The sequence below is a fragment of the Capra hircus genome, chromosome 27, assembly GCF_001704415.2.
Source record: "Capra hircus breed San Clemente chromosome 27, ASM170441v1, whole genome shotgun sequence".
Taxonomy (NCBI): domain Eukaryota; kingdom Metazoa; phylum Chordata; class Mammalia; order Artiodactyla; family Bovidae; genus Capra; species Capra hircus.
In genome coordinates, this window is record NC_030834.1 from 37,741,697 (window position 1) to 37,757,760 (window position 16,064).

At 42.3% G+C, this 16,064-nt stretch overlaps 1 protein-coding gene across 1 annotated transcript; it reads right to left on the reverse strand.

Moving 5' to 3' along the window:
* On the reverse strand, positions 1,198-11,325 carry SPCS3 (signal peptidase complex subunit 3). The gene is made up of 5 exons (XM_018041987.1): positions 9,862-11,325; positions 8,414-8,487; positions 6,276-6,352; positions 5,581-5,696; positions 1,198-4,660 (listed from the first exon to the last, which is right to left on the reverse strand). Exons 1-5 carry the CDS (start codon positions 10,347-10,349, stop codon positions 4,528-4,530), a joined length of 888 nt encoding a protein of 295 aa, XP_017897476.1. The 5' UTR covers positions 10,350-11,325; the 3' UTR covers positions 1,198-4,527.

Sequence of the window (16,064 nt, forward strand, 5' to 3'; positions counted from 1 at the left end):
CTGATGTTGAAGCTGAAACTCCAATACTTTGGCCACCTGATGTGAACAGCTGGCTCATTTGAAAAGACCCTGATGCTGGGAAAAATTGAGGGTAGGAGGAGAAGGGGACAACAGAGGATGAGATGGCTGGATGCCATCACTGATGCAATGGACATGAGTTTGAGTAAACTCCAGAAATTGGTGATGGACAGGGAGTATTGGCGTGCTGCAATCCATAGGGTTGCAGAATCAGACACAACTCAGCAACTGAACTGAACAAGACCCATGGCCTGTCACAAGTTGCTATGGAGATTTTTTTCTCACCCAACGAGTCTTCCTGGAAGGGAACTGGTCAACAGGACTTAGACTTGTTAGAATGGGTCTCTCTGGCCTCCTGGAGTCACCCCAACCAGATAAAGCAACTCACCTTTTACCCTGGAGTGTTAGTCACTCAGTTGTGTCCATCTCCATGACCCCACGTACTATGGCCCACCAGACTCCTCTCCATGGGATTCTTCAGGCAAGAATACTGGAGGGGTTGCCATTTCCTCCTCCAGGGGACGTTTTTCTTCTGTCATTAATAATGACTGGTGTTTTACTTATTGACTCTGTACCTGGATAAATCGTAAAGGCAGGGCTGAGAACTCCCAGCTGACGTCTTGTATCATCCCAGAAAAATATACTTTGGTTTAAAGAAAAAGAAAACTTCCCCTCTGAATCCGATTTTCTCTTCTTTTGAGGGACTATTTCTATCATTGCAGTTGTCTTGAGTTCACTGGGAAACACTGAGAAATGGAAATGATAGGATTCCCACAGCTCGGTGGGCTCGCAGGGTGGGCCTAGAAGCCATGAGTGTGAGGGAGGCTGGACGCCATCAAATGCAGTCACCTGTCTAATCTGACCCGTTCATTTCTTCATGAGCTCAACCAGCATCTTGAGTATTTAAAGTCAGGTCTGTGTGGTGACTTTCAACTGTTCTCTGTCTTCTCGGTTAATGTCCCGTGGCTCTTATCAGAAGCCTGGCACCGGGGGAATCCCGGTCTTGGCAACAGGAGCACAGTGCTTGCCTGGCCTGGGCAATGTCCAAGGTATGAAAGGAAGGAAGGGTCAGATCTAACGTCACTGGGAGCTCGAGTGACATCAGCAGCCTTTACAAAGGAGCACTTACCTGCAAAATAGTCCCCACGGTCTGGCCACATTAGAGAGACAGTGACTTGGTTCATCATCAGTATTTATTGGGCGCCTATTTTGTGCAAAGCACGTGTTAGGTGCTGGGGAAAATACAAAGATAAATCCACAAGACTGCCCTCAAAGAGCTTACAGTCTAGGGTAGGAGCAGTCTCTGGAGATCTGCTAGGTGTGACTACCCTCCCCGACACCTGCCCCAGAAAAAGGCAGAGAAAAGGAAAAAAGAAACAAACTCAAGTTTACTAGACTTGGTTTCATCCATTTTTAGTTCAGCAGCTTCACATTTAAAAAAAAGCATCTGAAAGTCTTTTAAATGCATACCTTTTACTCATAAACAAAATTCATTTTCATTAGAAAAACGTTGAATATTTATTGCAATTAAGAAAAGCCTCAAATGTTTCTTCAGTATCGACATGTTTTTCTTATGAATTTAAAGTAAACAGTTTCCCAAATTGCATCAAAACATGCGACAACTTTTTGAAACAGATTTTTTTAAACCACTGGCAGTCACATAAAAGGTACATAGGCTGTCTGCTAAAAGCAAGGGAGGCTTCTGAAATGGACAGATGTTGACTATCAAAATTCACAGCTTATGGTTTCCCCCCCATAAACTCATGTCAATTCAAAGTATTATAAAATACAGCCCCATTAACCTGTACCCCAAAGATCCAAAGCTTTAAGGTTTAGATAGTTCTTATAGCCTTAAAGCCTCTCTCTTAGTCCTATCACTAGGCTGGCCAGACTCACCAGAGCTGTTAAGATAATTACAAAAACAGAAACTCAAACTAACCCCTTTTCCTATTACACCATAAAGGATTTCTGGTCTCTCGTTATCTTCCTTTAGGCACAAAGAAACCAAATGTAATCAAACGCTGGGCATGAAAAACAAGATATATGTGCTGGTCCAGCTTAAACTGCAGGAGGAAAGGAGGATGGGAGCACATTAGAGGAGAGTCTTGCAATAATCTTTTCCAGGATGATCCCGGGACTCAAATGTTTCTAATTCAAAGTGTGAAGCCTCCAGTCTTATGGAAATGCAAGACTTTTGAAAACACTGATGCTCAGGTAGACAATGTTATCAACTGAACACAGGTCCAACTTTTTCATGCAGTTACAGTGGACTTACAAAGCTGTGCAAACCCAAAAATGAGTTCCTGAGGAAGGTTTTGTATTCCTGTGTTGGATCATCCTTGTCCTGAGCAGTTTCTCTTTCAAATGAAAGCAAAAACTCTATTGTGCTAGTGGGCCTTTCTACTCCCCTTCCTCACCTAACTCCAAAAAGGGGGTGAGCCTGGACTGAACAGTAGCTGGAGTAAATTTCCACATTCATGTGCAGCAAACACAGATCCAGGTGTCCAGAGGCATCCGAACCTCACAGCTGGCCCTAGGTCTGCCTTGGGCTGCAGGCCCATTGAGAGCACCCTCCTCAAGGAGAACACACCCTTTTAAGCTTTGATGCCGACAGATGTTAAGTTTGTGTCTAGTATTTGTACAAAAACTATACAAAAAGTTAAATCTTCTGGGTGTAAAATCTAACAGAAATAAAGTCAGATCAGTATGAATTATGTTAATTATCTTTCAGTCATCTTATTACATCTGCCCTCTCATTACTAAGGTGCTTTTCTGTTCAATCGGCCAAAGAGATACAATGAATTTTACAGATGTGTATGGTTATGAAAGAATCACTATTTAAGTTAACTAGTCCAACTCCGTCATTTTACAGATAAAGAAATGGAGACCCTGAAAAGTTTAACGAAAAAGCTGCGAGCCAAACCCAGTCTAGTATTCATGACACTGTACCTCTGGCCTCCACAGAACACATGCCCTTACAAGCCAAGCTGTTCCAGGCAATGTAAGTAAATGGAGATGTGTTTCTCATGACAAACGTCAGCCACTGGTGTAAACGATGCTTAGAAAACATTAGCCCTTTTTGGTTACTGCTGACACTGTTCCTGCAGTGTTTGGTCTAGCTTTTAGGGATGACTGATCTGCAGTTGCTTCCTTTGAGGATGTTTATTTGTCCACTATAGCAAAAACCATGGTTAAATATGATCATATAATCAATCTCTAAATTATTTTTACATACATTTGGATTCTTTTACTTTTAACATGAGAAGAATTAATCTATGCAGAGAATGAGTGACATATTACCTCTATATAAATTGTTGGCAACTTGAAAACCAGTCACTTTCATTTAGAAAAGGAACTCTTCTAACTAATAGAAAGGGCATCCAGGGTAACAAAAGCTGTATTAAAAATTACAGAAGTGAATTTTGACTAGTCTGTCATCTGAGGTATAGAAGAAAGGACATGCTCAGAGAGAGAGATCTGAGTTCAAGGGTCAATGCCCTTCCTTGCTGGCTATGTAATAACCTGGAAGCAATTCAATAAACTTCTGGGTCATTTTCTTTATCTGCAAAGAGCTAACATTTGCACTACCTACCTCATTAGATTATTGAGAATCACATACAGTCAAATATATGTGAGTGCTTGTAAATAGAAAAGCACACCAACAATATTGATTATTACCCCCAATAATTCTTAAAATGTGGACCTAGAAAAAAATTTAAATAATTACCACTCTGTGGCACTAGGCATGCTCAGGAGAACAAACTCAAGAGAGTAAACCATGCAAACATATTTAACTTTCTATGGCAATGTTAAAAAAAAAAAAATCACACAAAGACATAATACCAAGGAGCTTTTTTTAGAGAAAGCACAGAAAGACACAGACTTAAGTGACTTTAAAATGATTTGAGAATGATTTACTGCATACAAAGAGGTATTTAGTCTTTAGTGGAGAAAGCTGCTAGTCACCTGTCAGAAAAACAAGCATTTGGGCATTCCTAAGACAAATGGAATAAAATTCCATCATGTTTGGCTGTTTTGTAAACCAGGCTTCTCATTAGTATTAATTTTTCCAGTATTGAAATATACCCTAAAAGAGATAAAAGAAAATATCTGCTTCTAAATCACATCCAATGTGAGCCTGCATGAATGCAAGGCTTAAATAGAGTTCTCCCAACTCCACAGGCACCTGAAAGTATTGACTATCCTTCATGATCACTCATATTCCATCCAGAATAATGGACATACAGCAAGACTTCAAATACAAGTACTTCACAGACTCTTCTGATGCGGCTGTCTTACTCTTATAATACTCCACTCTGGTGGCCTTGGTTTGTTTTTATTTGGAAAATTAGGTAGTACATTAGTCTTTCCCTTCAAATATGCCTTCTGATGTTCATTCTTATACAAAAAAAAAAGTTAACAATGCAAAACAAATGAAGATGCAAGGAAGAGAGAAACGAGATACAATTCATTAGGTATAAAAATATGTTGTTTCAAATTCAGAATAATTTAATAACTCTTCGTTATTTCATATGTATCTGGAAATGGGACAGATACGTGTCCTGATCCTGTCACGAGAGGTAGAATTCCAGCATTTGGTACGACATTCCAGGACAGGGTTAAAGTGACATTCCTATTTCCCCTGTAACGAGACATCATAAACAGACGTCAGCAGAAACATTTGTAGTTCAATAAAAATGTTTTAATTCAAGCACTGTGGTATCAGATACTTTATGTTTTAACCAGCTCTAAGTGGAATTCTAATCTACAAACACATTTTCTCAAGTCTTTTGAAATCTCAGACAATGCTGGAAAACCCCACCATTCTCACTGTAGGCTTCCCGTAATGACCCACCTGAAGTTACTTGAGCATCACAGTTAGGCAAGCCATCAACCAAAACATGTAAATATGTGAAACACAGGAAACATAAACACATTTGAGCTAGAAATCAGGGTGAAATGATTTGAAACTTAATTCTATCATTATCCACATGGGCAAACCTGAATTGATCAAAATCTCTCAATGCTGGAAAATTTTTATCTGCAAAAACAGGTTTGGTTAAAATAGCTCTTCCCTAAAATCCTTTCCAAAGCTGACCCACAGAGACTAGAGCCAAAGTGGACCCAAAAGATCAATCATTCTAATTCCTTCATTTTGCACAAAACAAAGCTGAGGTTCAGAGAGGTTAAGTGAACCAAAACCAGGAACCTCAGTTCATTCAGGTTCCCTGGCAGCTCCTCTGACACCCCTAGAGGAGCCCTCTGGGGATAACGTCCCCACCCCCGGATCAGCAGCCCAGGACGCTGCACTCCTGAGGACAGAAGCCCCAAGCCCTCCTAGTCTGACTATTCAGTTCCCAGAAGGCGAGAGAGCCGAGCACTGAAGACTCCGGCTTGCACGGCACTGTTTCTGCTCAATCTTTCAGTTCAGAGCTATGTAAATACTTTTATTCTCTCTCAACTTTTCTTTTTAGCCTGTAACATTTTTCTTTAAAAACACATCATGTCTTTCTCTCCCCTTCACGTAGCATCGCATGTAAAAAATGACAAAGAGTTGCTCACTTGAGACCATTTCCGTCGTCAAAGAAAAAATACTTTGTTTTCATATCTTTTAACAGCAGCTTCGGATTATCACCTCTCAGAACAATCTTGTCCCAAAGGACAACCTGGTTCAGAGCCTGCATTAAAATAAAAATTAATTAGGTAATTCAATAGAAATTAGCATCTCGGTCACTGCAGATGTATTGGTAAATAAAGTCTTATTTATATGAATGAATCTCACTTTGAGGGAACTGTTAAAATCTTAAAGCAGACAAGCAGATAGACACAGGAGGCCAACTTCTCCAGGACAAAAGACATTTCCCTAAGGAAAATCACCTCTTTTGCTAAGACAAACCTATTATTTAGAGCCCTTAAAGCTCAATGCAAGGTTTCAGACTTATGTGCTCTTCAGAGCGAGACCCTAGGAGAAACAGAAATTTCACTATGGTAAAATCCCAGGGGTCAGACAATCTTTTCAAGTCACTGCTTTGACAGATCACAAACAAGTTTGGGAAATTAAGAACATGAAATGGAGAAAAAACACATCTGTAAAAAAGACAGAAGCTACAAAAGAGATAGTTTTCTTAGCAGAGTCACCATCTCCATGGGCTTACCAAATTACTCAGGTCAGATATTTCAAATATATAAAATTTATATTCTTTCCTAAAGAATGAGGCTTTAAATAGCTACAAACATACCTCCATACAGGTACTTACGTTATTTTTTGTTGAATATTCAGCTGATAAATACAGAAACAACTGCTTAACATTCCAATCAAATATATTTTCTAGATGTAAATAAATTAAGGAGTATATAAATCACAAAGCAGCATACAACTCTAAAAAGATTTTAGTTATTCTTAAATTGATAATTCATAGCAATATTGATACTAAAATTAAAATAAAAAAGAGGTGGCCCAGAAACATACTGGTGCACTAATACAAACATATAAAAGATAATACAGTGTAAAATCCAGCTCATTCCAAAGTCAAAAAATATCAGTGAGATTAAGAGCATCCTTCCCTGCTCCTCTAAGCATTACTACCTGAGATACTTCAATTAATAAAAGAAATTAACCAAGAAATAAAAATTTAGTTTTCTGTAAAATCAACCCACTAAGTCTAAAAGAAAGAGGACCTAGTATCTTAAACATACATGACACCACTGGAGTTCTGAGTATAACCAATGATCACAAGGCAACTTCATGTTATGCAAAAAAGAATAGGCTCAAGTAACTAAACTAAGTAAACTGTACAAGTTGAACTGAACGGAACCAAGTACAGTAAACAGGACATGTTGTTTATGGACACATGCCAGTAGAGATCAAAATTTCTCAACCCATGATGTGCCTCATAAAGTGAGAGTATGAATACCAATTTGATTTACAAGAGTGAAAACACTCACCAGGACTAATTACAACACTAGTGGCACTGAGACCTGGGTTGGGAAGATCTCCTGGAGGAGGGATGGCAGCCCGCTTGCCTGGAGAACCCCATGGACAGAGAGGCCTGCTGGGCGACAGTCCATGGGGGCACAAAGAGTAGCACACAACTGAGCGACTAAGCGCAGGGGCACTAAGACGAGCTGAGTTAATGTCTGGATTTTATTCAGCATCATACATTAAGTAAGTCATGGCACTATATCCATTTACATGCTGAGAGGAACAGGTTCATGACATTCCTCTCTTGGATATGTGTCCACTAAGAATCACTATTTTACAACTGAAGTCTTGGATATCTCTTTATATGGACAGGTACAATTTCAACTTTCAGCAGCCATGTTAAGAGAATCTTAACTACAAATGATGAAGCTGGGAATATATAAATATAATAGCTGAAATATCAGGAAGTTTCACTGTAATTGCCCAATACACAAAATTCCTACTTGTACACTAGATCCAAACTCCCTCACTAGCTTAGATTAAAAAAAAAAAAAAAAAGATATGAAGACTTAATAGCAGAAGTCTGCCACAGGACTTTTCTGATGGTGTATTCTATTTCCTTAAAAAAAAAGTGCCTAAAGAATTAATTACTAGTCTACCTCTAAACCCCACAATTTTTTTTTTTTTTAATGAAATTTAAAGTAATTCCAAGGTAGTAAAGGGGGCATGTCAGGTAAACTTTCCAGGTACACAATCCGGGAAGGCAGCTGCTTTACAGAGTTCAGACAGTTCAATCTCCATATTCAATTTTAATCCTGGGGTCCTAAAAAGGCAAGTGACTTCCTAGAAGTGACTGGGAAGAATATTGCCAAAATAGTAATCTAAGCCCCTAAAAGAAGATTAAAGTGGCCAAAAAGGAGTCAAAATTCAAAACAGAGAGAAAATACTGAAATCACCTTCACTTTAAGTAATTGTTTTCATTAAGATTTCTCTTACTATGTAAGTACTTATAAAAGAACTGTAAGGCAGAATGCTAGCATTTTTACTAATAATCATCTGATAATGACCTTCTGAACCACAGCACATGCAATTCACTTTTTTTTAACATATGCTTCTCTCTGCTTTCACAAAATACTGACATATTCTTTGGCACTGTACATGAAACACTGCATCTAGGTAGGCTGAGTACTGTTAACATTCCTCCTCCTTTAAGCTAAATGATCTAACTTTATTTTCTTTCTGAAATCCATACTCAAACTCTTGTAGCTTTAGATTTAACTCATGAATCTATAAACAAGTTTTCTCAAGGTATGAATGAGGGGACATTAGCACGATTATACTGATGAAAACACAAGCACAGAAATTTCCAAGGTTTGATTGATAACAGTGGATAAACATTTATTGCCCCCCAAGTCACTGAACAATATGTATATCATTATACAAGCAATGAAGTATATTTTTTCAAAAGGATATCAGCAGTTATATCAAATGTAATGAATCCCAAATCACTTCTTTCTCTAGGTCCAGTGAAGTCTTCTACATTTTTTCTAGAAGCAAAAAATAGTTAAGTTTCACCATCCTTCAAACTTAACAGCATACAAAATTCACAAAGTTCCTTACATAAGTGAAAGACGGTCTAGCTGTACCCCACAAACAAGTAAAAATCAGAGAAACTTGTGTATCAACAAACATACTAATTCACTATTAATGCAGGTCTTCAGCTATTTCCAGTTAACTTAAAAGAATCCCTAACAAAACCCAGAGGGAGATAAAAAGTGCTCAAAGAATGTGAAAGATTTCATGTTAAGTGATCTGGAAGAAGAAATTACAGACGACTATAAGGAAACCAAGACAAAATGAATAATTGCTATTTATTGAGCGCTTACTATGTGTCTGTCAGGTCCACTATGTATTTTTGACAATCATCTCAATGCTCACAATATGCCTATGGGTTGGGTGTTACTTCCACTTCAGAAAAAAGCAAATGAAGACCAAGGAAGGTAAGAAGCTAGCTCCAGATACACAGGAGCTAACAGTTCAGGATTTACCATGAGCCAGGCTTTTCTAAACTCTTCCAGAGCAGAACAGACTCGGGAGTTCCAGCCAGGGTCTATCTTCGTGTAAAAAAAACCATTTACTATAAAATATCAACATAGGCAGGAAAGAAAAAAAATAGTGGGGGGATAGCTATCAGATGACCAGCTGGTCCGCGTATCCGACTTAAGAAATAAAACGAAGGGTGAAGACAAGAAAGCACTTGTTGAAAGATGGCACAGAGAAGGATAGGAGAACCAGGGAGAAGAAAAAAAAAAGAAAAAAAAGCTATGAATCGAAGAAGTCCCGGAGAATAAATCTCAGCATTAAAAAAAAAATTTTTTTAATGGACATCAGCGGAAGGACCATGTCGTTTTAAACTCTACTTGGGGGCATGTTTGCAGACTGTATTAAGCGTCTTGGCCCTTCAAAAACGTTTATTCAAAGCACGCCGTCGCTCAGCGCAGGGGTGTGGCGTCCTCCTCAGGCACCCTCACCCCTCCGGCCCAGTCGGCAGGCACCTTCGGCGGCGGCAGGAACAAGCAGACCCCGGGGAGTGAGGGTTCGGGGGTCGAGCGGCGCGGACCCCGCGCCGGTTGGGGGTGCGGGGAGGGCGCGCCGCGCTGTCGTGGGGCTCCCTCATTGGCCGCGCGCGGGCGCGGAAGTGAGGAACCGGAAGGAAGGGCGGACGCCGACCCGAGCAACGCTCCACAGAAAAACTGAAGAGCGAGCCCGCGAAGGCGCGGCGAAGGCGCGGCGCCGGGGGGCGCCGGGGGTCGACCCGCCCGCCCGGGGGCGCCGGCTGCTCGTGAGGGGGCCCCGCAGCCCGGCCGACCCCGCGACGCCCTGCCCGCCCATCCCCGCCCCCCGGCGTCGGCCGCACTCACAGCATGATCCGCGAGACGTGCAGCCGCACCGGGACGCTCCTGTCTTTGAAGGCGGTGGTGATGAAGCAGCCGAACGTGAGCGCCGCCATCACGCTCAGCGAAAAGGCGAACAGCGAGTTCGCCCGCGACAGCACCGTGTTCATCTCGGCCGACGCCCCGAGAACGCACCGCGGCACAGGCACAGCCGGGACCCCGTTCCGGCAGCGGACCGGCTCCCGACGATCCGCGCCGCCTGTGCCGCGCGTTCCGGGGACGCGCGCCACCGCGGCCCCGCCTCCTTTCCGGTCCTGGACGCGATCGAGCGCGCGCGTCCCCGCTGCCCGGACACACCCACCAGCGGGCGGGGCGCGCGCAGAGCCCGAGAGCCTGAGCCGCGCGCGGGGCCGCCCCCTGCCCTTCCGCCAATCAGCGACGAGGAGGGGCGGAGTTTCGCCGAGGAAGGTCCGCCCACTTGGTGTTACGTCCGGTGGCCCGGCCCGGGTCTGCATGCCCAGCGTCCTTTCTCCGCCTCTTCGTCAGCTTGTGTGGAACTGTGGCTTCCTGGGTGCTTACGTTCCGTTACTTTGCATTTAAAATCAGCGGCGGGGCAAGATCGTTTGGTGCGTGTCCTGACGGGTCGCGTTTAAAAGCAGCACTTTACAGCGCTCAGTCGTCCCCTTTGTCAAGCCTGATCAAAGTTAGAACATCAGCTTTTGGGGAGGGCCTGGGGCACAAAATGTATCGGATAACTGAAAGGATGACTTCACTGGGCTCTCAGGATTAAAGAAGGTGATCGCTGTGGAATTGCTATGCCACACAAAGGATAGTTTATATTTTTATAAAGTATATAAATTTATAGTGTAAATTTAGCAAGCCATCAATACATAATGGCCCTGAGAGACCGTAGGGTTCAGACTGTCAATCCCTGAGCTTAAATAAACTGCCGACACCTTTGTTGCGTTAGCAGCTAGGGTGGGTTTTTGTTTTGGGTTTTTGTTTTGTGTGTGTGTGTGTAATTTTAAAAATAGGATTCAATGAGCAGTAATCCGCTGAAGTTAACTTCTTAAAAAGTTTTGAGTCCATAAACTAACAGTGCGAACACCTGAGATGCCTGCAGACCAGAAAATGATACTCTGACCCTATTGCTGTTTTACCTGATCTGTTGTTGAGCCCTTGTTTCTTTGTACTACTCAGTAATCACTCAATTTTCATACAGCCATACAGTTAAAATTCTTACTAAATGCCTAGTATGCCAGGTACAGCAGGCTCTAAGAGAACAGGACTAATAAGACAAAGCCCCTGCTAAATTGAAGTAGGGCCAAGTAATGAAAACCAAACAAGCTGTAAACTAAAGAGAGATCTTTATCTAAGTTTAAGCCCTAAATTTTTATCTTCCAGGCAGCACAGTAATTAAAGCAATGAATTATTGAACATCTACTGTGTTGCACGATATAGAGATGTCTGTGTGTATAATATGGATATCAAAGAAGTATCCATTAATTCCTTCTTTATTGAGAAGTTTTTTAGTGTGTGTGTCTTTAGAAGATGTGTTCTTAACTGCTTTATTCCTGCCTAAGCCAAGAATGTTTGGTAACAGAAGAGAATCTGTCTGTTTGGTTTTTTTTTTTTAAGTTGAACAGTAGCAGGGAAATTTGCTGATACTGTTGAAAGGAGACAAAGAGAGACTCCTACCAGAAACTGTATTAGATAACCAAAAATCTGCTTTGAAGAAGAAGGATACTAGAACAACCAATGCCAGTCAGCCTAATTCTGAAAATTCCTGTGCAGAGAGATGAACTCTCAAAGTAAAGCAAACAGAAAACCCTAAGGCCAACATTCTGAGCTCGCCTCCTGAGAATGGTGCCCATGCATGTCCTCACTGCCTCTGATTCATCTAGGAGTAAATTATTTGAAGACCCGTTTATAATTGGAATTATAAAAGAAGCATTTCATTAGACTATCAATCCAGTGTGTAGATCTGAGGCACTATAAATAAATCTCTCAAGCAGCAGCCCTCTCCAGTGAGCTCAAGTAATCAATTACAGCTCCACTGAGAGAGATGCTTTTTAATGTCTGACTTTGCCAAAAAGCAGGCTAACAGCTGATCCATTCCTAAAGACATTAGTGTCAGTTTTCAAACAATCTTTATTCATAAGAAACGTTCTAAGTCAGGCATCCAGAATTCTTTGGTTCTTAATTTTTTTTTTTATTACTTCAGTGGTCCTGCTGCTAAGTCACTTCAGTCATGTCCAACTCTTTGCAACCCTATGAACTGTAATCCACCAAGCTGCTCTGTCCATTGGATTCTCCAGGCAAGAATACTGGAGTGGGTTGCCGTGCCCTTCTCCAGGCAGTCTTCACGTACCATGGGGTCAAACTCATGTCTCTTACTTGCATTGGCCATGATTTAGTAAAAAATAAGTTCAGAAACTGAGAACATTGAGGATAGAATCAATAGAGTTTAAACTCCAGTGAGGATTTTGGAATGTTAATTATGGTGGACATCTGTCATTCACGTTTACCTAAATTTTTTTCAGTGCTTTCTCCACATGGTAATATCAGTAGTTCTGCGCTGTGTGCATTCTTCCTTCCCAGTGCAGAATCCGAAAAATGACTACTTTTCCCAGCACTTGGCTGCCAGGTACAGACATCTGACTCAGATTTCACCAATCGGATAAACCCTAACGAACCTATGATTTGATTGACAATATAAGGAAACAGGAGACTGACATCCAGGTTTTCAGGCCTGGGTGTTTAAGTTTGAGGGTGAGTGAACCAGCCTGGAGAGTCATAGCAGAGGCAGTGTAGCTGAGTGGTCATTGGTGGTAGAAGCAGGACAGGTCTAAGGTCAGATAAGCCAGCCAGTCCCATGCATATGACACATCCCAAGAAAGATCCCTTCTATCTCTGCTGGGTTTTCTTTGTTTTTTAAAATCTGTGCTGTTTAATTTCTGCTTTCTTTTACTCCAGTCATTACCCAAATGCTTACCTTGTTTAATACTGTTTTCCAGTGGTTTGTTATGATTTCAAATCTACTTGTTTATGATAAAATGAAGCTGCTTTTAAGAGTGAAGTGGTTTTCAAGAACAAAGTTTTTTTCTTTAATAATTTTTATTGGAGTATAGTTGCTTTACAGTGTTGTGTTAGTTTCTGCCATATAGCAATCTGCTTTATATACCCACTCATTTTTTAGATTCTTTTCCCAATGAAGTGTTTTGATGTAAAAGTGAAATTGTGTGTCAGGATGTCATCAGCCACGTCCGTGCTGAGCACTAAGTTGCCCAGCAGCTGAGGGGTCCCTGGGGGCTGATCACTAAGAACGTGTGGGAGGCAGCTGGGGCAAGGGGGCACTTAGGTTACAAACACTGGAGAGCGTTGCATCCAGGCAAAGGCTGGCCATTGCTGATCTAGACAGCTCTCCAAAGATCTCTGGGCGTTAGCTCCTGCTGTGAAGGCAACTGTTACCAGCAGCGACCCCAAGAGGGACTGTCTTCTTGCCTATCAACTCCACTGCAATCATTCCAAGCCACAGGTTCTACCAACAGGGGACTTTTCATTCTTGTGCTGGCAGCTGGCCATTAGCTCTAGTTGGTCAAGCCTTTTCCCTGAAAACCAGCTCATAGAAATGTCCAGGTACCCTTGTCTGGAGTGATGGTATAATTAATCTACTATTGGCTTGAGTCTGTTATTTCTTTATTGGTTTATTAAGAGACATTATCCTGTATGCTGTTGGCTTATGAAATTTTTATAATCCCCACAGGGAACCTGTGTTAAATAAATTCTTGGCAAAGACACTCTTGGTCTCTGAGCAAGCATAATTTGCCACGAAACAAAACAAACCCCTATTCAACAATGACATTATGTGGTGTTAGACTTATCATTAAAATCTATTTTCTGGAATATTAAGCCATGATTGACCTCTGAGCCTAAAACTGGTACATCACAATGAACCATGTTTTCTTACATTTTTGTCATTCAGTTTACAGTGTTTATGCTTAGCTTAGTTACAAAGTGCCAGATGGCAACTCATTGTCAGTAATTTATTAGGAAATAAGAAAAACACCATGTAATATATAGTGCTAGAATATGGAAATGCTGATCATCCATGGCCATGTTTTAAAATTTACACCAATTACATATTCTCTGGCTACAATTTTCTGGAATGAAGCCCACGTATTGTCTCACAAGATGTTTAGCCCTGGAGTCTTTTCTCAGCACTTTCTTTCCTGCGGTTGTGTAAAGCTTCACAAATCAACGTGGAATTCTGGTGCTCTGAATTTTCTGCCCCTGCACATCCAGGATTGTGCTGTGCCATCTCAAAGATGTTATTCTTTGATGCCTTCTTTGTTTCACTACCCAGTTAGTCACCAAGTTTCTGTCGACTCCATCCCTAAGTGTGGCTTGCGTTTTATCCACTTTTCTCAGTTTTCACTTCGTTACCCTAGTTCCAGGCGTCACCTCAGCTGGCCCATGTAGCAGCGCCATCACCGGTCCTCCGATTCTGTCCCTGTCCTCTGTGATTCTGTATACACCAGTTAAAGTCCTCCTCCCTTGCTTTTAAGAAAGCTTTTCAATCACCTTCCATTTAATTTAGAATAAAGTCCCATGGACTTGCGATGTGGCAGTTGGCTTCTTTGAGAAGGTATCTCGAGGCAGAGCCTTGCATGCACACAGGTGTGTGGGGAGGGCAGTCGGCAGGCGTCACCGTCAGCAGCTGGGAGAAGATGTTCTAGACGAGAGTCTGCGGGTACTTGACAGTGTCCAGTATCCGTGGCTCAAAAGTAGGGTCATGTTCCCTCCTTCAGCACCATCTCATGCCTGGCTTCAGGCACACTGGCCCTCTATCAGCTCTGGGGAAATCAAAATCCTCGACTACCACCTATTTTGCTATTAGGAAGGCTCATTCCAGCTCATCACACTAGCATCACTGAGGCTCCACTCTCTACAGTGTTTGCCAGGTTATAGAGAAATAGGTTTGGGCTTCCCTGGTGGCTCAGACAATAAACAATCTGCCTGCAATGCAGGAGACCTGGGTTCAACCCCTGGGTCGGGAAGATCCCCTAGAGAAGAGAATGGCTACCCACTCCAGTATTCTTGCCTGGAGAATTCCATGGACAGAGGAGCCTGGCAGGCTACAGTCCATGGGATTGCAAAGAGTCAGACACACCTGAGCACAGCTCAGCAATCTGCATGTAGGTGCAAGCTGGGCTGAGGAACAACATCCTTGAATTCATCTGACTTATCCATGGGATCGAATATAAAAACACTCATAGATTGAACAGATAAGCTTCAAAGGGACAGAAGACTGGAAGCAAGCTGCTGATCAAACGCACGTGACCCAGACTGGGATTCTAGAGTTCCCAGGGAAACAAAGCATCTGGATTCATAATTGCCTCCCAAGGTCCCTCGAGGAACAGGCATTAAAAAATCTCCAAAAGTAGCTTTCAGTTCAGCACTCTGTTGAGGGTGATTTTCCAGTTGGAACAGGTGTGGAGAACTTGATGGAAACTGTCTCCGGGACACAAGTGTCTTAAAACCAAGCAGTTCCACCAGAAAAGACAGTGGCAGCAGCCTCTGGGGCACAAGGAGGGTCTGCTCAGAAGAAACCCAGGGGCCAGCAGCCAAGTGGAGCTCCTGCACGGAGCCCCGAGTGCCCACATGCGAGGCTCCAGGGGAAATGCAAAGTACTACCTGTGGCCGGCACAGTACCCCAAACAAGGTCCGAGGACTGGAACCTTCTCCGTTGCAGGCTCAAAATCTCTGCAAAAAGATTTCAGTGTCATAAATGTCACTGTGAGAGAGGAGAGTGTGTCTAGGTGGGCGTTTCCTCCCAAGACCTAGTAATTTACACAGTACCCGAATTCAGCTCTTGCTGAGAAATCGCTTCTAATCGCCCAGTATGTAGATGTTTTACAGTTCTCGTCCTTTTGTAGGCAATCTGGTCAATAAATCCAGATTTTTCTTTTTTTCCCTCAGCTAGTACACTCACATACCATTGAGTTTCTACCATGGTTTTGGCAATAATACCACGTTTCAGGGATCTAGTTTTTCCTGGGATAACTGCCAGCAGCAAGGACTGGTTTTGTTTTCTGCATTTGTTGGGTAGAGAGCTAGGGCTGTGGACAATCCTTTCCGACCTAGTATCTGTTTGAACTGTTTGATAAGCGAGGAACTCTGGAGGCCTGGCCTTGAGCTGGTAGGGCTCTTCTGCCCTGACTGTCATT

Bases quoted from the DNA above. Each gene is read 5' to 3' on its own strand.
- SPCS3 (XM_018041987.1), bottom strand. From the start codon at position 10,349: ATGCAGACCCGGGCCGGGCCACCGGACGTAACACCAAGTGGGCGGACC. The intron at 8,488-9,861 runs GTGAGTGCGGCC...TTTTGCTTCTAG, and splicing joins CACGTCTCGCGGATCATGCT to AAAAAATGTAGAAGACTTCA. The intron at 6,353-8,413 runs ATATCCTTTTGA...TAATTTATTTAC, and splicing joins TACATTTGATATAACTGCTG to ATCTAGAAAATATATTTGAT.